The sequence below is a fragment of the Gymnogyps californianus genome, chromosome 5, assembly GCF_018139145.2.
Source record: "Gymnogyps californianus isolate 813 chromosome 5, ASM1813914v2, whole genome shotgun sequence".
Lineage (NCBI taxonomy): Eukaryota > Metazoa > Chordata > Aves > Accipitriformes > Cathartidae > Gymnogyps > Gymnogyps californianus.
Window position 1 is genome coordinate 27422110 of NC_059475.1, and position 20223 is coordinate 27442332.

The following is a 20223-nucleotide window of genomic DNA, read 5'->3' on the forward strand; positions in this document are numbered from 1 at the left end:
GAAGGGGAAGGATTGCAAAGCTTCAGAATTTCTGAAATAGCTCCGAAGTTCTGATTCTTCCAGGTTGTTTCCCAGAAGTGACAGAGCATATCCTTGCTGTGACTGTAGTAAAACTTGGGTGCTCCTGTAGCTGAGGTAATGTAAGGCTCACTGTAGGATAATTGCTTCGAGTATTTCCTCTGCTGCTTTTGCTGACTTTTGCAGGTGGATTGCAGCTCTGTGCTTTTGTGATCTACTGCCACCAAACCCCAAGTTAGCTAGTTTGAAGCTAACTTGAGTAAATCTACGGTACACTTGAGGGACAGCAGCGACTGAAGCAAACTTTTCACAAAACACTGTCTGTAGCAGCAAGAGCAGGGATCTGTTCCTAGGGACTTGGTGAGAGCCTGCTTTGCCCAAATTCTTCCTTCTGAAGGCTGTAAGTGGCAGCATTTGATTAAAGTGGTGCTTTGCCTTTAGGGGAGTAGGTGCACTTTGGTTGTCCAAAATTTAAAAAACATGGATATGGATCTTATAGCTGCCCCAAATGTATACATCAACTGCTATCACAGAAATATCCTCTAAGATGCATATGAATCAAAGCTGCTTAGGTTTTTCCTTTTGGACCATTCCTTGTATTCTCCAACAAATGCCAGTAGTGCTCTTATATCTCTGTGCCTCTTTCCCTTTGTTTCCTCATTTTAATTTATTTGCAGAAGAGAAGTATTTGAAAAGTTAAAGGAAAGCTTATGGAACTTAAAATACCAATGTTTTCCGTCCTGTAACTGGGAAAACAAACTCCAATGTTTCACTAGTCCTGATAAGTGTCTGTAGCTTAGCTTCATGAACTTTGACATAGTAGAAGGATTTCTGACTGCTCAATGAGCTTCGTTCTCAAGAGCTGTCATGCTAGTGAAACTCTTTGGTGACCAGAGTAGGTGAAATACATAAGAAGTACCTTTTTCGTATGGATTATCTCTTTAAAACAGCAGGTTGCTTCTCTAGCTGGCACTTAGCAATTGTCTGGTATCATGAAGGTGTCCTGGTAACATTTCTGCTGTTGTGCCATTATTTTCTAAATTTTAGTGTCTACTGTACTGTATGATTCATGATAAATGAGCAGTAAATTGTTCACAACCCTTATGGGACAGGAAAGGATAGAGGTTGTTAGTGTGTGGTTTTAAAAAAAAAAAAAAACCAAACAGTGAAAGAAATGGAAAGTTATGTGTCTCATGTCGCTGAGGTGACTAATTCTTGCAAAGCATGATGTAGGCTTAAGGTAGTATTTTAAAGTGTTTGTCTAGCGTGTGTGTAGTCTGAAAGGGTTTGAGTCACGTAGTTCTGCCTGCCAGGCCCTGGTGGTCCAGCTAAATATTCCCGCATTGTTCTAGAGCGGATGATGATGTTTCTGAATGATGTTATGCAGCAGCAACCTTTTATTATTCTGTCCGTTTCTGAGTGGTATTTCATTTCTGTTTAATGTGCTTGAGTGGAATGCTCCTGCATGACAAGTAATTTTGTGCTGTGGGTGAGCACTTTGTATCTGTCCCTTGGATTCTTCGTTGTAGTTCGCTATTGACATGCAGTTGCACAGGAGCTTGCAGCTACGTAAGGAAATGCCACTCCAGGCTAAAATCAGCAAAGTATGTTTCTTGGTGGCATCCTTCAGGTATCACGCTGCATTTCATAATACAATATGGATGAAATGCTCTCTGCTTAAGAGAGAAAATCTACAGATAATGAAATGCCAAGGCCGAAGGGATGCTTTTAATAGTAACAGGAGGAAAATTTCACAAGGTGGGAAGCATAATGCTCTTGCTCCTTGGAATCCAAGTTTATATGTAGGAAAAATGAATTAGTCCACAGAGAAAATGTAAATACATGGGTTAAAAGGATTTAGGAGGCTGAATCTCTTCCAGTAAGGGCCTTGGAGGTGAGAAGCAGAATGTCAGAGATAGTATACTGCAGCTCATGACTTTCTGTGGTCTTTGTTTTACCAAGAATCTGTGAAGGTGAAAACGGATGCTCCCACTATCTGATGTTTTTGAACACCTGAAACAGGCTGATACAAGGCTGATACGGTGCTTGGTTTCTTGGATGGCAGCAGTGATTGGCAGGCATGCGGAGCTACAGAACAGAGCCTGCATTTTTGACTCCTCTGCCAGCTGCAAATTTTTGAGGGAACCTCATAGTTAGGGAAAGCGGGACATTTGCCATTTAATGGCAAGTAAATATGCAAAAAGCATCACAGTATGGTCACATTTCAGCCAAAAGATCTGGAAACTAGAGACAAGGTGTTTTACCAGGTTCTTGCAGAGTAGTTCTGGTGTTACCAGGAAAGAGCTGCATAGGAATCTGAAGAGAGGGCTGGGGGGAAAAGTCACTCAGATACGACTTTCTCCTGTCTGGCCTCGCCTGATAGAATTCCTCAGTAGCTTGGAAATAGTTGTCGTCTACCTGATACTTCTTGCTGCCTCTGGATGGGGACTTTAGGCTGAGATTTTGATGTGTTTAACATACTTTGGTGGTTGAAAGGTTCCTGTTTCTATACTGGGACTTCATGGGTTGTCCACCATGACCTATTTCTATAGGCAACTGAGGGGTTGCTCAGGAAACAGGGGATAATAAAAGTGCTATTTAGAAAAAAAAATGCACAGAATTTATAGTCGTTGCCTTTTCTGATTTCAAGAACTAAATAGTCAGCAGGGGAAAAAAAATGCCATGCTGGTTCAGGCTTCAAACAATCTGTTAGAAGTCTTGAGGGAGCAGTGTGCCATAACACACCTTTGATAAACATTTTGTGGCTGTGGTTAGAATACGTTGTTTAGTTTCCCTATATCAGCCTCAGTGTGGAACTTAATCTTATACCCCAGTTCTGCACAGGGAGAAAGTTTCTTCCTCCATGATGTGACACTTACACATATTTAGCCTAAAGTAGTTTTTTGGCTGTCATATTGTGTCATAACATAAACCAATGGCTAGCTTGTCTTTTATTATTGCTTCTTGATTTCTCCAGGCATTGCTGCATCCCAGAGTTTTCTTTTCATTTGAGTATCTGTTTCAAATTATTTTCTATCAGATGCACTAGCTTTTAAAAAAATTTTTTTTAAAGATTGAATCTTAATTTCCTGCCCATAATTCTGATCTTCTAAGGTCTCTTCTATATTATTTCTTTTTCCTTTATGGTGTTTGTAGAAGAATATTTCCTATTTTGGTATCATTTGCAGGCTCCTTTAACATGATACTTATTCTCTCTTCCAGATCATTAAGGAAGTTATTTAATGGGACTGGATCTAATGCTGATCCCTATGATACCTACTATCTGTCTCTACCCCCTGCAGTTTGACTTGCTGCCATTTCTCCTTATCTTTTGTTTATGGTCCTTCAGCTGATATTTTGATCTGTGTGTGCTGGTAGCCCAGCCAATTTGAATTAGTTTTTGACTAGGGTTTCATGGCAATAACACTGTCCCTTCAGCTGCACCTTCTGTTCAAAGACTCTGGATGTATAGAAACACACATTAAACATTAAACATTAATACACTGTGCTGACATAATAGCAGTATCCCCACTTCTAGACGGTAAGAAGTAATTTTGTCAAACACTGTAGAAGATATGGATAGAGTTAGGACGAGTATCTGGAGACCTCGGTTATAGTCACGTTGTTTATTGCAAGGTGTTCGTTTATGACTTGAAGGATTTGGGAGAAGGAACTGTAACAATTGGTTCTTGATCCTTGAGTCTTTTTATGTTCAAATCAAATCCTTCTTCAGTACTTCTCCTTTCAATAGTTGTTTCTATAAATGCTTTTCTATTCCCTGGGTGCAGGGTGAGGTTTTCAGTGGGGTTGGTAGTCTTTACTTCTGTGGGATCAGAATTGGGCCTCAGAGACTCAAACATGTTTTTAAAGGCCTCGTATCTCCTGACCCATGCGGTGTTTCTGAAAATATGGCTTCTATTCCAGTCTCGCTCTGCCTCATGCATACACCCATTGCACCAAACACTAACTCAGTTTGCACTTTTGTTGCACCTCTTATTTTCTTTAGGTCCTAATTAGCAGACATCTTGTGGAATTTCTCTTCCTTATGCTTCCTGTTCCTTGTGGTCATATCAAGTGTAACATTTTTCGGGTCTAACCTGCACAGTTGTGCAGTTTAACAAGAGAACTGAAGGGTGGTTGTGCTTGATAGTGTGCCTCTCCCTAGAACATTGTTCAACCACGTGTTTAGTTGAGAACCAGCTGGTTCAGGACTGAGGTATCCCTGCTTTTGCAAATTGAGAGGGGAACCTCTAAGCCCGGGAAACGTTCATCTTCACTTGGAGACTGCCAAAGTAGGCACAATACTCAATTACCAAAAAGCTGTAACATCTTCAACCTCTCTTGCCTGGTTGGTGTGCTTTTGTTGGGTTTTTTGGGGGTTGTTTTTTTTTTTTTTTTAACCTTACTGCTGTTACATTCTTCTTCAAACAAAACTGAAACAGTTCTGTTTAAAGCTTTGAAAACTTTTGGGTTGCTCTTCCTAGTGAGGTTAATTTTACTCTAGGCAGGCGTCAGATACTTGGAGACCATGTGGGCACGCAGTCAGAACTGCTTCAGATGCTTCCATAATGGGAGTAAAAAAAAAAAAAGAGAAAACTGTTGGCTTTTATCAGTGCATTGTGCCCCTTCTGACATCAGACTGTTGTGCTGTAATGTTGCCTTCGCTGTGTCTGCCAGCAGAGCTCTGGGCTTAAACAATGGTCAGCAAATCCCTCTTCTAAAGCTGGATTAACTGTACTTCCCTTCAGTGGAAACTGCTATTTGGGTAAAGAGAGGAATCAAAAATTTTAGTTTTCCCTCAAGATAGGCAAGCAAAGAAAGCTGAGCTGCTTTGCTATAGAAACACTCAGGGAAGTGCTGGATGGAGAAGGAAAATTTATCAACTGAACTATGTTCAAGGCCGTCTGAAATGTCCAAGGTCTGCCCTCATCAAGGTGTGTATGTAATGGGAATGCAAAAGTGAGCCTGGCCTGGAAGTGGAGAAGAAGAGAAAATGGTGTCTGACACAGGCCTTCTAACAACAGGTGTGCAAGGTGTTAAAGAGTCTATTAAAGGCTATGCTACAGAATTCACTAATTTTAACCCCAGATAAACAATCAGATGCCCATGGGTTCCTAAAATACAGAAATAAGAAATGAAGTGCATCTGTTGAAGCCAGGGCAAAATATTCTGATGCTAGTTCAAATTTGTTCAGAAATGTTTCTAGTGATACCCTTCCACACTTTCTTGGGGGAAAAAAATCACAGCCTTATGCCTGTCACCATTAGGACTTTATTTCTCTCATTTTCCCTTTAATTCCATTATTCATATTCCAGTTCTTCTACACAGTCCTGGATTTTTTCCTCTTCGTCACTGTAACTGTCAAATATTTGTACTGTATTTTCGCATCTGTTCAATATCCACTTATAGCTTCTGTCCTCTGCCAGGGATTTTTGTGGTAGGATTAAAATTATAAAAGCTGGTACTGTCATCTTTTTGGTTATGTCTCTTGTAGTAATGAGGTTACAGAAAGATCTCTGTCTTCCATTGAAGGTATTCTGTAGGCCATGAAATGCAGAGATAGGTGCCTGTCCATGGAGGGGAAGGAACCAAGATCCATGTGTTACTCAGTCCTGGACCAAAAGAGTGATTGTTCTTTCCAGAGGCTTCTGATTCTGAACTGAACAGTCTGCAACTGTAAATCATGCCAAATATTTTCATAGTTCTGGGTTTTCTAAACCTGTTGGTGCTAATTTCCTTGCAGTATAGAAGAACTAAATGGATACTTAGCCATGGTTAGTTATGCTACCCCATGTTACAGGTACATGCAGAATTTCAGGATGGCACAAGCAAACTGATGGCTGTGAATTTAATACCACTGCTTTAAAAAATAACAGTAAGAATTTCTGTGTTAGGATGAAGGGGAAAAGATGCAACTACAGGGTGGTGTGGAGTGGAAGAGTCTCTTACATAGTCAGTTCTTGGTGCCTGGAAAGAAAGAAAATGTGGAAAGGCAGCATGCTGTTGACCATAGATGCAAGGATCTTTGGCAGTTGTTCATGCAGTATTCTTGGTCAACATCCATTTGAGGAAACTTCATCCATATTATGGGACTGTGAGAAAATCCTGCTATTGCTAGAATGCTGCCAGGGCCTGACAGAGCTGATGGACCCTGAAGAGCAGGAACATGTTCATCTCAGCATAAGAAATAAATTTTTTACAGTGAGAACGATCATTCACTGGAACTACCTCCCAAGGGACGTGGTAGAGTCCCCATCACTGTAGGTTTTCAAGATGCGACTGGACAGGGTGCTAGATAATCTCATCTAGGCTCCATTTCCCACAGAAGGTTGGACCAGGTGATCTTTCGAGGTCACTTCCAACCTGGGCTGTTATATGATTCCATGTTGAAGCAACAACCTATAGAAGGTCGAATTGCTACAAAATAGTGGTAAGAGCTGCCATCTGTCATTATTTTTACTGAAAATAGAATTAGCATCTCCCCTTTTGGAAAAAAGCATGCCATCAGGACTTAAAAGAAACAGTGTTTTCACTCTCCCCTAGAAATCTGCTGTCCCTAACAAAACAAAGGCTACAGAGTTCAGTTTGGTAATGATTCTGTCTACTTAAGCTTCCTTTGTAATGTCAATGTTTCTGTGAATCTGTGGCAAATACAGGGCTGTTATGTAATAGCTCTGAGGGTTGCAAGTGACCTCATCAGCAAAATGAAGCTTTGTATATTAGGTTTTTCTTTAAGGGCTATATTGTTTGGCCTAATGAGTTGTTGAGGGGTGAGGGGGGGAAGCAGAGTAACTTATTATTTAAGCAACCCTGCCCACCCCCCAAAAAAAGAGATGTGAAGAAACAACAGGATGATTATTGACTTTTGTTTTTCAGCCAGAAATGACATAACTGTTTTGCCAACTTTAGACATACAATTACAAAGATCCTAACTATCTTTTTAAGGGTGGTGATGGGGGAACCCACCCTCCCTCAGGAGACGTTTCATTTGTCAGATAAACATGAAGATGGGGAGGGTATTTGGAAGGAATCTGAAGAAACTGAGCATACCATGCTAAATTTAAGGTGATGGCAGATGTTAAGTATGAGGCCTGTGTTTAGACTGAGTTCCTGTTTTTAAAATCTGGAGGCTGTTTGTATAATACTTTGCTATGAAAACTGTTTGGTTACTGGATCCTGCTGCTGTTGCATCTGGAGGGAACCAAACTACAGACAGCGAAGATGATTTTTTGGTTGCCTGTACCCATGGGCAAGTGAGAGAGCAGGAAACTTGTGTTGTGGTCACATGAGGTATCAAGAGAGGCCAGGAAAGTTGAGTGATGTCAGCTCAGCACCTGGCAATGCCTCTGTTTAGCTTTTGTGTATTGTTTTGTATATATTGCATTGTTAAAATACGTCGGGTTTTTGCCTCCTGCATAAGTGAAATGATTTTTGAATATAGAGGGTTGGCAAAATGTCCAAGCCTGCAGTGTGATGAAAAGTTTTAGGAAAAACATTTGTCATGGCTAAGCGCAGAGGTACCTTTCATTGTTCCTGCTCCAGAAGAATGTGCAGAAGTGTAAGTAGATATGTCTGCTTTGATTGTTGGTCCAGTTGCCTGAACAGCAAGTGCTGACTTCCGTTCTGTTCCTGGACCCCTGACTAACTGGGATTCAAACGTGACACTGGAGGTTTATGTGCACGCTTGGTTAGTCTTCTGTCTCACACTCCCTATGTTTAATGAGAGCTCAGTGTTAAACAGTAAGTCTTCCATTGAGGCTTCTCACACCAAATGCACTACTTCTGCTTGTCTTTGAGGGAGTTGGAGAAAACATGCTTCTCATCTTTATCCTTCCTGGCCCTCTACTGTTACAGATACAGTTACAGGGTAATGTCACTGGAGCTCTGAGCACTGGGAAGTAATCATGGGACACCAAGGGTGAAATACTGTCCATGTTGAAATCATTGAGAAAATTCCTGCTGTCTGCAGGGCGTCCCAGGTTTCATTCAACCTGTTCTTTTTACTGGGTTGATTCTTCTGATACTGTTTATAGTTTAGAATTAGTGTGCTCTCTGAATGATAATGTGCTTTACTTGTCCAAGTGTAAGACTAGGGTAAACCATGGCTTACAAAATGCATCATCCTAATGACTAGAAGGTTAGTTACCCTAAAGGTCACAAATCACAAAGCAATTAGACTCACAAAGGTCATAATCTGGACTAGTTAAGCAAAGTATGCTTACATAATAGTGCTGCAGATATAGGCTAGCGTGTATGAGAGAGTGTTGGTATCTGGGTCATAAAGTATCTTTCAGCTTCCAACAGTTTCTATAGCATGGTAAAAACACAAACCAGAGATGATTGAACATAGCAACTTTAATGAGGTGGGAAGAACAGATTTAATATGTGTGTGTGTGTGTGTGTGTATATATATATATATAAAAAACCTGATATTAGCAACTTTTGAAGATAACTGTGTGTTTGACAATGCAGTAGATTAAGTTGCAGTTTGCAGATGGGGACAGCTGCACTAATTCTTTATCTGCTGTTGCAGAGCTGTAGCTCCATGCTGCTATTCAGGAGCTAAAATAACTCGCTTTTACTTTTTTCCCCAACTCTCTCATTTGTGCTTATCCAGAAATAAATTATTAAATATATTCCCCTAGTTTAAGAATTGGTTGACTTGATGTTTGATCCTTTCCTGTTGGTGAAGCTACCTTAAGACATGGTGGAGCTTGGGCAAGATAGAGCCAGTCACTAGTATTTCCATATTTGTCTTTTTCTAGGGGTAATGAGGATGATGATCATCTTGGTGTACTCCAACAGGAAGGGGTATTGGAGCTTAAAGTAGCTGGGATAAGTGCTTTGGGGTACTGTTGGGGATAATGGTAGAAAAATTGCTTTGGAAAAGGTGATTTAAACAGCAGCTACCTTGAATACAATATACAGCTAGTTCTGCCTTTCTAAATAGTGGTAGGCAACAGCAGAAGGTGATTTGTCCTGAATTTCCTGTGTTGCCAGTTTGAAGGAACCTGTTTGATTTTTAGGGAGGTTTGTGGTTCTTCTGAATTTCCTTGTGTTTATTTCTAATAGTCGGATATGTTGCCTAGATGATGCATTGCTTTTCCTTAGGGAAGTCTGTGCTGCTTTTTTTGCCTTCCGACTCTACATCACCCACTTGCTGTCTTTTTGAGTCAGCCTTTGCCCTGGCCATACCTGGTAAGTCCTTTGAGGATCTGACCGCTCTGCCTTCTTTCATTTGCCTTTCCTTCTTTCTGTTCCTTATTCACCTTATGTTCTTCCTGCCTCTATCCCTTGTTACACCAGATACTGGCCACTTTCTCTAGCATATACAGTAATACCTGGAGATGTATGTTTTCTACTAAACCTTTTAAAGATAACTTGTAGTGGAGATGGGGGAAAGAATAAAAGATTGTTACACCCGTGGCAGTCTGTGAAGGGAGATCCTGCAATCAATTTGGTTGACTTAATTCAGCAGCTTGTGGATGTGCTTGGAAAATAATTTGTAGCAAGGCCTTGCAACCTACAGTGTAGCGGTTTGCAGCAGGCAGCAGACACTGGCAGAAACCTCCTCAGCCAATTTTATTGCAGAAGAAACTTACCATGGAATTGTTCCTCGAGGAGAAGTGCATCCCCTCTAAACTTAAGTCTTAGCTTAACTTGTACAAGTGAATGTCTTCGCTGGAGGGTATTCTGCTGTTGAGAGAGTTGCAGAATAGTTACATAAGATTTTGCAGATACTGCTTTTCTCAATTAGAATGGAAAATAAGGAAATTATGAGGCTTTTTTCCTTTTTTTTTTTATTTGCTTAGGTTTCTACAGCTCATGGTTCACAGATCCACTAGATGTAACAAATGAGAACAAAAAGTCTGCAAAAACTATTGTTCAGGATGTATATAACTACCACTTGGGGCAGGTATCCCTCTGTACTTCTTTCCTTATGATCTATTGTTTAATCTGAGAGCTTTAGGTTTGTTTGAATTGCAGAAAGAAGGAACCATGCAAAAAGAATCCAGTCACAGACTAGCCTGAGGGGGTTGTTGATTGATAGAATAATCATTTGTTTAACAGTGATATTGATTATATAGATTGTCTAGATAACGTCAGACAGAAGTTCAGGCATGACCTTTTCCTTTTCGAGAGGTGGGCTGTAGCCTATTCTCTCTCAAGGCAGAGATTTATTGAGAGAATGTGTGGGATAATATCATAAATAGTTGCATTTGCACAGGATGAGAGTCAAGAGTTGTGCAGAGTATTGTTCTGTAGCTGGGAGAGGGGAGAAAAAGGTTGGGAGCTCCTTAAGCTAACTTTAAGGCTGGAAAAAAATGTTCTTATCAGATTATATATTGACATTTGGACTGCATTTTCTTTTGATCAGTTTGTAGAGTTGAAAATCCTCTTCTCTTGCTTTTATAAATGTCAGTTATGCACAGGATAATGTTGCAGTTTAATCTCTACAGATAAATAAGAAAGGTTTGGGTTTTTGTGTTTGGTTTTTTTTTTTTTTTTCTTTCACTGGAGTCTGAAATGTCTAAAGCAGTAACATGTAAAAGGTTTGCATCTAGAAAGTTCAGGGTCTGGAGAAGACCCCAGATAACTGTCTGAAGTAGAATCTTTGCTCTCCCTTCTGTTGTGGTGTCAGAACTAAGTGGAGCAGCAGCAGCACTGTGCTCTAGAAGACTGAGTTTGTAAAATAAAAAGGGTGTTCTGATACCTGGGATCCCTTGAATTTGATTGTGACTAGTGCTGAGTTATTTTTCAGCTAACTGATTCCCAAGTCTCTTTTTGGCAGGTTGCTATTTGCTGTTGCCTTCAAGTAGCCCCATTCCAGGAAACTGCATAGTACTTGATTTCCTATTTCAACAGTGCGAGGGGGGTGAATGTTTTCCTTTGCAGTAGAGTATGTGTTCATACATAGAGCGTGTACGTGGAGAAGAATTGTGATATGACTTTGTATTTAATGCATTGACCCTAAAATAGACAGATCTCTTCAAAATATCTTATTCCTTTGTTTGTTACTTTACAGGTGTTACAAGTAGTACCGAATGCTCCTGTGGACGTAATCATTTTACATGTGCTGTCAGTGCTTTTGGTGAATGCACGTGCATCCCTGCTCAGTGGCAATGTGATGGAGACAATGACTGTGGGGACCACAGTGATGAAGATGGCTGCAGTAAGAATACCATTCTTGACTTATGTTTGTGGAAACTGAATGTCTTAACTTTTTCTCTGCAGGTGCTTCTCTGTTTTGCAGGCACATTCTAGTTTTTGTATGACAAATGTTTAAGACTGTAGATGACATACTTTTGACTGACCTCAGTACTCAGAGTCTAACAGAGCCAGCATGCACTGACATAAAGCACAGTGAAAGCCCAACTCTGCCTTTTGCAGCTGGTTTTAGATGGCTGTTGGATGTGAATGTTTTAGAGGGAGAGGAGGAACAGAGATTTTAGATGGCTGTTGGATGTGAATGTGTTAGAGGGAGAGGAGGAACAGAGAGAAGTACCTCTTTTTTCCCACCCTTGCAAAAGTGCTGTCTGTGAACTATATTATATGGTTTTGCTATAAATATTAATGGAAAATAAATAAGCAGTGTGAAGAAGTGTATTGAGGGTGTCTACCCTTTTAAGTAGCATTCTAGTTTCTGTCCTGGCTGCCCTATGAAGGGAGGGAAAGGTAAGCACTGTAATCAACATTCATTGGTCTTGGGATCCGCTGAGAGAAGTTACCTTGCAGCTACTGTGTATCTGAATAGTGTCAGCATCTGTGTAGCTGAGCCCAGCCAGGTGAGAACTGATAAGAAGGGTCACTCTTACTGGGTTTAGCACGATATAGATGAATGGAGAAAACCTCTTTCCCTGGAGCCACAAGTAAGTTGCTTTCTTACCTCATCTCTTTGGATTCCACAGACTGTGGTAGAATTGAACGGGGGGAAAAAAGGCCCAATTTTGTGGAACTCCTTTCCTGAAAGTTTCCCTAGATTTAAGGCTCCTGTCAATGAACATGGCTGAGGAATTTATCTTCCTCTGTTGGATGTTTCTCTAGCCTTCCCTGGTTTCCACTGTTGACTGCTGTAAGGAAAGGAGCTTTCCTCATCTTTGAAATATTGTTTTGGAGAATCTCTTCTTCCTTAAGTGTGGGAGATCTCAACCCAGCTTTGTGAAAATTTGTTTCCTTCTCACTTCTTGTTTCTTATAATTTTGCAAATGGTGAGCAACGTGGAAGACCTTGGGTGAAAAATGGGGTTTTGAAAAATAGGTTACCTGCAAACTGAGGTGTTTGGTTTAAAGATGATTAGTGAAAGGGTTAGTGGGCAAGGAAGTGACCTTAACTGGAGAAATCAAAGAAAGTGGAAGGAAATCTTGCATGTTTACATCCAGTGAAGAAAAGTGTGAATTTGAGAACTTGCCATGCTCAAGAGAGAGGAGATGAGGATCTGGGAACTGAATAAATAGTATTAAAATCTCAAAAGAGCAGGAGAGAGGAAGCTGTACTGAACTGCACAGACTGAAAAGGGAGAAGTCGAACAGGAATAAGGGGCTTGGGGAGGTAAGGCATATCCAATAACTAAACTGGTTTTGCTGGCTTCTTACTGAGCACAGATTTTTATTTTTTTTTTTGAGTGGGTTTTTCGGGGGGGGGAAGGTTGGGGGGTTGTTTTGGGGGGTGAGGGGGGGGTTGTTTGTAAGGGGAAGTCATGCTTCACAAATCTATTGGAACACCATGAAAGAGTCAGTAGCGATTTAGACAAGAGATACTTGTTGATAAGGTCTACTTTGTACTTCAACAAAATCCAGCACCAAAGGTTTTTAAGCTAAGCAGGCGTGGTAGGATTGGGGGCAGGAGGGATAAGACCTTCCATAGGAACTAGCAGGAGATGGTTCAAAGCTAACAAGAGTTGCTTGTTCATGCAACATATACTTTACGCTGTGGATCTCCTTGCTGCAAAACATTGATTCTGAAGTTTCAAACATTCTCAGAAAGCAATCTGACAAGTTTATGGATGTAAAATCCACTGAGGGCTGTTAAAGATGAATATGCCACCTCTTGTTTGGGAAGTCTTTGTATCACAGAGGCAGATTTTGTCTTCTGAGGAAGAATGTTTACTTGCATGCTCTGTTCTTACACTCTTCTCTTGGCATCTGTGTCTCTCTCCGTGGCCTGGGTGAGAGGAACCTTTTGGTCTTGCACAGTAAGGCTGTGGTTATGGTGTATCCCCAATATATTAAGGAATATATATGTTATATATATATAAGAATATATATTTTATATATATTTTCCTAATGTATATTAAGGAAATCTGACCCATATGGATTTGAACAGAAGCTGTGCAAACTAGGGAGTAGTAGTGAACTGTGATCAATCTGCTGATACTCTCAGGCACTGGAGGTTGGGAAGTATATAAAGTAGAGGCAGACAACCAAGTGAGGCAGAGAGTGTAGGAACTGGGTTTGACTTCTGCCTTCTTTAATTTACAGTTTCTAACAAGGCAAAGGGAGGAATAAGACTGAAGCAAAGGGAGCTGTCTAGAAAACAGCACGTGTAAGATGGGAATGTTTAAACATCTCATTCAGAATACGACTTGTGCTGTAGGTCTCTGCAATTTAGTGAGAGAGGTAAGCTAGCATGTACAGAGAAGGACAGTAGATTTGACAAGATGGGAGGGGAGATAAAGAGCTGCATTTATACAGAGTAGAAAAGTGACTCAAGGGGAAAGACTAGAATATGAGCTGCCTTTTTAAATATTGCATTGTAGGAGAATAAATACAAAGAGGAGAACTTTTTCAGCTGACAGCCAGAAGTACTCTGAGTGCAATTTAGTGGAAAGAAGAAAGCAAAAATAGAAGTTAAGCAATGGGGCTAAGGACTCTATAGAAATGTTAAGTGCATGGCTTCAGCACACACGTGCGAGGTTGCAGTGGAGGGGCCCTAGGAACACTTATTCCATTAAGCCTGCTGAATCTTGCTCTGAGTAGCTGCTCATTGCGAGTCCAGGTATGTGGTGTTATTGTTAGCTTGTAACAACTAGATCGACTCTACAGTGTAGGTTCGTGGTAGTTGTCTGTGCTTAGTTATTATGGCACTGAAACTTTTTGCTAGAGCAGACCGCTTGCTAAATCTCTCTTTTGCTTGGCATACAGGAGCCTTGTGAAGGCGTATTCATTTGTGGGGTTAACTTTCCATTTGATCTGTTTGCTGACTGTGCCAAGCATAAAGAAGGCAGCAGGAGTGCAAGAGCAGGGGTGGGGTATGAGCCCCTTGGAACAGCAACTCAAACTTTAAATCAGTTTAAGCTTCTCACAAATCAGCACTGATGCTTGCACATAGTACATGAGAACGGTCAGTTCACAGATTTTCTTTCCTTCCCTGGCCATCTGTCTGTGACATGCATACAATGTTCTGGTCGGAGTGAAATTTTGGACAATTCCTCTGTTTTGAACTTGATTTATTTTTTATTTATTGACTTATACCAGATCTGAAATTGGTGAATTTCTTTTTAATACAAATATTGAGCTGTAGGTTTGGGTTGTCCTGATGAGGTCATCCTACAAGCCCCAGATATGTTAAAAGCCTAGTTAAAAATCAGTGAGATTCCTCAAAAACCATGGGGCTAGCCTTCATGCTGGGGTCAGCCCAGTGGTTTGTTCTGACTCATGAACCTAAGTCTGTGCAACCACTTATATGGACTCTTCTGAGATGCTAAAGCTGTCGGGATTCTTTTTCAGCGCTGTATGGAAGTACAGCTCTGAGTTTTAAAGACAGGAATTATAATATCATCAAGTAGATGTCTCTGATCAGAAGAGTGAACAGAAGTGATTGCAAGGAATCCCCCATTTCCACTGGTCTGCTGCAAGCTAGCTTTACAGAGTTACAGGATTTTCTTTTTTCTCCTGTGAATGTCCTAACTTTCCAGAAAAATAAAGCTGCAACCATGCTTGTTTTAAGGTCTGCTTTTCCTTCAGTGTATCAGCTCATATGTATACTGTAAGCAGATACAATGACAAGAATGAGTTCCTGAGAGAGTTCTGTCTACTTCCTTGGGAAAGGGAGAGGAGAATGGGAAGACATTGGACTGCTGGACTCCTAACAAAGCAAGAGAGTGAAACACGGGGTGGGGGGAAAGGTGAAAATTACTGGAGCAAGTCAAGATGCAATCTTGCATCTGTGTCTATATAGCACTGCATAATGGTTGAGTAGCTGATTGGAGTTTACTAAATTCTATATTAATGCAATTTTCTAGCCTTGAACTGGTAATCTATCATTTCAGTTAAAGAATGACAGATAGCTTGAAATGCACTGTGTGTTTAAAAAAAAAAAAAAAAAAAGGCAAGATACTTACACTTGGCACTGAGTGAGAGGAGTTGCAACTATGAAAACCAAGAGCGGACACAGGGAACACTTCTTCCTTTTGAGACAGATTATTTGGTTTTGAGATATATTCTTAAAATGTGGTGTGTTTTTGTTTTTTTTTTTTTTAAATGTTCTGTTACAAACTATAAAATCCCACTTTTTAAGTCAGTTGCACTAAGTTTTTTTTTCATCTGTTACCCTTTCTGCACACCCCAGATATTTTCCACTTGTATTAGCGTCCTCAGAAAGTCTGCCTCTCATAGGTATTTTCCCATTGTTTTTGGGAGACCCCTGCCTTTGCTTACCTGGCTGTGACAAGGAACTGTTTTTCTTGCAAATCTGAAGCCCTGCTGTGATGGGAGCCAATTATTCCGTGACATGTTTGCTTCCTGCTCTGGATCATGTTTACAAGCCAGAGTGCTGTAGTAATAATAGTAATAAGCAACCTCCCAGCTGTCATGCCAGCTTCATAGACTTTTTCTGGTGTCAGCTCTCTGGCTTGCTGACAGTGTCTGGCTTGGAAGCCCTTGCTACACATGCACAGAGTAGCTCAGCTGCCTTCCTGCCTTGTGCCAACAGAGACTGCTTTGGATGGTCCCTAACGAAAGCCGCATGCAAGCAGAGGAATGGTTTTCATTCTGCCCTCCTGCACGCGCTTTGAAGTCCAGCGTGCTGTGAATAAGTCTTACTTCCTGTGGCAAGGGTGAAAGGACAACTGAGTAAACTTGGCCTGAGGATTGATAAATAGTTCTGTTTCTCCTAAGATACGCCAAATCCCCTTGTAACCATCCCCCAGTAGAGCCTTCTTACTCTGAATTTTGGATCTGTATCATACCTAATCAGCTTGTAAATGTGTAGGTCCTTGGGATACAGACTTGCTTGCTTAGCTCCGTGCACTGTTGTACAATGCTTTTTCGTTTAAAGGGATTGAAGAAGAATTTACTCCTTTTACCTTAAAGCTTACTGAAAGTAGTCTGTTACCATCTCATTGGGAAATTTAGGCAGTTCCTGTTGAGCTACAACTCATTCAAGCCCAGGAGAGGGTCTTCCTTGCCAGGAACAGGGCTATCAGTATAGCCTGCTTATCAGTCCCACAACAAAATTTTTTGAGGTGATGTGAGGATAAAAATCTCACAGGGCTTTTACTAAAATTAATGGAAGCTTTAAAAGAATCATCTTCCCTCTGCCCTTCACTGAATCACCAGTCTTGGGCTCAGATGCAAGAGCTCAAGTGAAGCTTTACTTCTAAACGTCAAGTTTTACTAATTAGTAACTCTTGATGAGAGTTCAAGTTTCTCTTGAAAAGACACCAGTTCCATATCTGCAACCATACTTCGTCATTTTATTGGGCTTGGAGTATGTGTGTTTACTTTTAAAAGGCATCAGAATTAATGCAGTGCCCCCTCGGGCACAGCGCTTGTGATCCCTTTGATTGTGAAAGATTGGGTGCCGATACTCTTTTTAAAAAATTTTTTTTCTTTCTTTTTTTTTCTTTTGACCAGCAACATCCTTAAATACAGTTCAGCAGTGCTATTTGAAACATTTTATATTATTCTGGAACTAGATTTTCCAAAATGTAGTTAGTAAAATGCAGTGACTCCTATTTCTTCCTGAGAGTGGACAAACGTCCTTTATTCTTGTTTCTGGACTGATAGCCCACTGTGCTACAGATCTCAGCAAACAGATCTATGTTTGTGTCTATGTATGTGCTCATACACATGCATGAATGTGGACATAGCTGGGGGTCAGGCTGCAGTTGTCTCTAATGTAGGTAGCATGAATTTTTTTTGAGTTTGTATTTATTTTTTAAATTAGCTGCTCATTCTTCACATGACCGAAAGTTTGTCTAATTAAGCAAGCAGTATTGTTCAAACTGCTGCGCTCCATAGCTCTGAACACCAGTCGCTCGCTGTCCTTGGGCACAAAGCAACCTGCTCACCACAGCCAACAGGGATAAAGTGTTCAAAGGACAGTGGGACGTGATTCAGTTTGCGTTTCACCTTATAAACTTCCCTTTTCCCCTGCCCTCCCCCTTCCCCTTCTGCTCGGCCATAAAAGAGCGCCCTGTGTAATAGGAGTTGGGAGAGGGGGAGGAATAGCAGGCTAACGATAGACCTAGCTTTGCTGAAACCTTGGATGATGTCCAGTGTGACCATGCGGAGGGATGAGCTCAGGGAAATGGTTGGAAGTTCAAACGCCTTTTTGTGTTGCTCACTGTCAGTTGACAGATGTGCTCTCTTGGGCTGTTGCTGCCCAGCCTAGCTCTTCCCACCAGCTCCCCTTCCTTGGGCTTATTCCCCATCTTGCCTCTCTGCTCTGCCTGGGGAGGTAGGTTAGTCCCTGTCTGTCTGGGCATGTGTCTGTCTTCAGCTGCATCCTAGGACTTGCCTTTGCTCATCTCTTTTAGGAAAATACTGTTTCTTTGCACAGATATGGAGAGATCAAGCTGGAATTGAGCAGGGAAGAGGAGATGAGGCTTAACTGTGTTTACTGTTGCATTACCTAATCCTGCTATGAGTAGTGGTGAAAGTATGTTAGTGCAATCTGTGATTACTCTCTCATCAGTGGAAGCAGTGCCTGTGAAGGACTTGCAGCTTTCTTAGGAAGTAATAAATATCCTTCATTTTACAGGTTGGGGAAGTGGGGCTAAAGAGACAGAACTGTCCCATGGTCATGCAAGCATCAATATCAAGCTGGGAAGAGAATATAAGGGTTCTGTTTCCAGTCTTCTAGATGCTAATCCAGCTTGTCCAGAGAGGTCTTGCTCCATCTCTGGCAGTGAAAGGAGTTCCTACTGCTTCATTTATATTGCCATGTACTACTCTTCCGACCATGGAAGTGTGGCTTTTAAAATGAGTTATATGAGTTAAAGCAATACACTTACCAAATTGTATAGCTGCTCCATGATGTCAGGACAAAATATAGTGGAGGTTGTTTGAATGTCCTACATGTGACCTCTTAACTTTTGAATTTTCTCTTAACTTCAAATTTCCAAACACTTCGGATATATTTACAACAGTACTAAACATTAACTCTGGGCTAGTGGTACGCCCTCAGCTTTAACTCCATAGGAATAAAACCCATCAAAATATGAAGTAATAAATGACCAACAGAAGGGCTGAATAATAACAACCCTAGAGCAAAGGGCTATACAGTGAAACTGAAGCCTGATGTGTTTAGAACGAATAGAAGGAAACACCGGAATGTTTCTGTGTAGGCAGTTTGCTTTTTAATGGGAAGAAGGGATCGTGAATTGGGAGGGCAGAGCTGGGAAGAGGGGGTTGGGAAGAGACTGCCCCCATGTGAAAGCTGCTCCCAGAATCTCTTGCATTTTCCTTTGAAGCATCTGCTTCTGACCATTATTAGATTCAGGTTACGAGTTTACATGGATCCCTGCCCTGATCCCATTGGCAGTTCCTCTGCTCTATGAGGCATCAGCCTTCATTCATTAGGGTTTTTTGTCTTAAGTGGGTTTGTGTTTTTTCTTCCTCCGTTAAAGGAGAGCTCCTGTAGAAGGGGATTTATCTCTTCTCCCCCCCCCCCCCCCCCCCCCCCCCCCCCCCCCCCCCCCCCCCCCCCCCCCCCCCCCCCCCCCCCCCGCCGGTGTTGTCTGGGCTGGCACACACTTGCTGTCTGCTGGGGTGGGAATTAGGTCCTCCTTTGTATGTGGCCGTTTGTGTTTCACCCTCTTCCCCCTGCTCCCCTCCCCTGTGCTTGAAACTCAATTTTTATATTTAGGGGGAGTATGAAATTGGCTGAACTGCTCCCTGTAGGGGTGGAATTTCATTTTGTGTCGTTACCTCATGAAGGGATGCAGCAGTTCAGTGGGATAATGGTATCAGCTCTGAACCAGTGCTAATGGCCTAACCCTCTGGGAGCCTGAAGAATTCTCCCCTGGAGAGTCAGCATGCAAATTCCCTTCCAGGTGGCTCCTGTGCAGTCCTTTGGTGATTAGTCACGCTGGGACTGGGGAGAGCAGACAGAAAAGCATATGCTGGGGGGATGGTTTTAGTCCTGAAACTGCAGCTGAGGCCAGGGAAGGTTTGCTCAGCGTGCAATGTATGGAAGTTGTGCTTGGGGGAGAGAGGGCTGATCTGTGGGACTGACCCTCTGAATCCAAAAGTCTGTCTTCGTTTGGTTTGGAATCAGAGTTTGGGAACTGGAGTGTTTTCCCCTTCTGCCGGCCCTGGGGAAGAAGGGGAGGCTCCCTCTCCTTTTTGATGCAGCAGCACAGGAGTGCTCAGAGAAAGTGCAATGTAAGGAAACAGGTCAGCCATTGGAAGACCAGGGTGCTGTCAAACCTGTGGGGTGAAAATACAGATTTGTGTGCTTCCCTCTCCTTCATACCTCTCTGGGGCCTCTAGAAGTAGCTGGATCTGACCTGGACATGTGTCTGCATGGGGCATCCTGGACATGATGGGAAGAACCTTTTCCCAAGGGCCAGTGCCAGATTCTGTATTTTGTCACCTAGTGCAGGGTTCAGCATTGAGAGCAGTGATGTCTGCAGTGATGTCCTGTCATGGCAGGCATAGGCATCTCTGTATCTACTGCAGGAACGGCTGAGGAGATGATCTGAATTTGCAATTAGGAAAAGAGATGTTAGAGCAAATCTGAATTTAACTGCACTAGTGTATTCTTAGGGTGGGAGACTTTTAGACAGGCCTTTGGTGAGAAATGTTGGAGGACTTGTTATAGCGAGCAGTGAATGATTCTGTATAGTGTAATCCATGCTGCTTTCACAGGACATTGGCAGCAGTCCTGGGCCAAGGAGAAATGGAGGGTTGAGGAAGCTGGAAAAGCTGAAAATGTGACTATTTGTTCTCCTTATTAAATCCTCCTCCTTGTGTGTGTGGA

General features: G+C 41.8%; 1 protein-coding gene across 1 annotated transcript in view; it reads left to right on the forward strand.

Moving 5' to 3' along the window:
* LRP4 (LDL receptor related protein 4) overlaps positions 1–20223 on the forward strand; it is an 82608-nt gene that overhangs the window by 30234 nt on the left and 32151 nt on the right. Inside the window, exon 2 of the mRNA XM_050897050.1 lies at positions 11045–11191. Within this exon, the coding sequence (XP_050753007.1) occupies positions 11045–11191 (147 nt within the window). The remainder of the gene's footprint in view (positions 1–11044; positions 11192–20223) is intronic.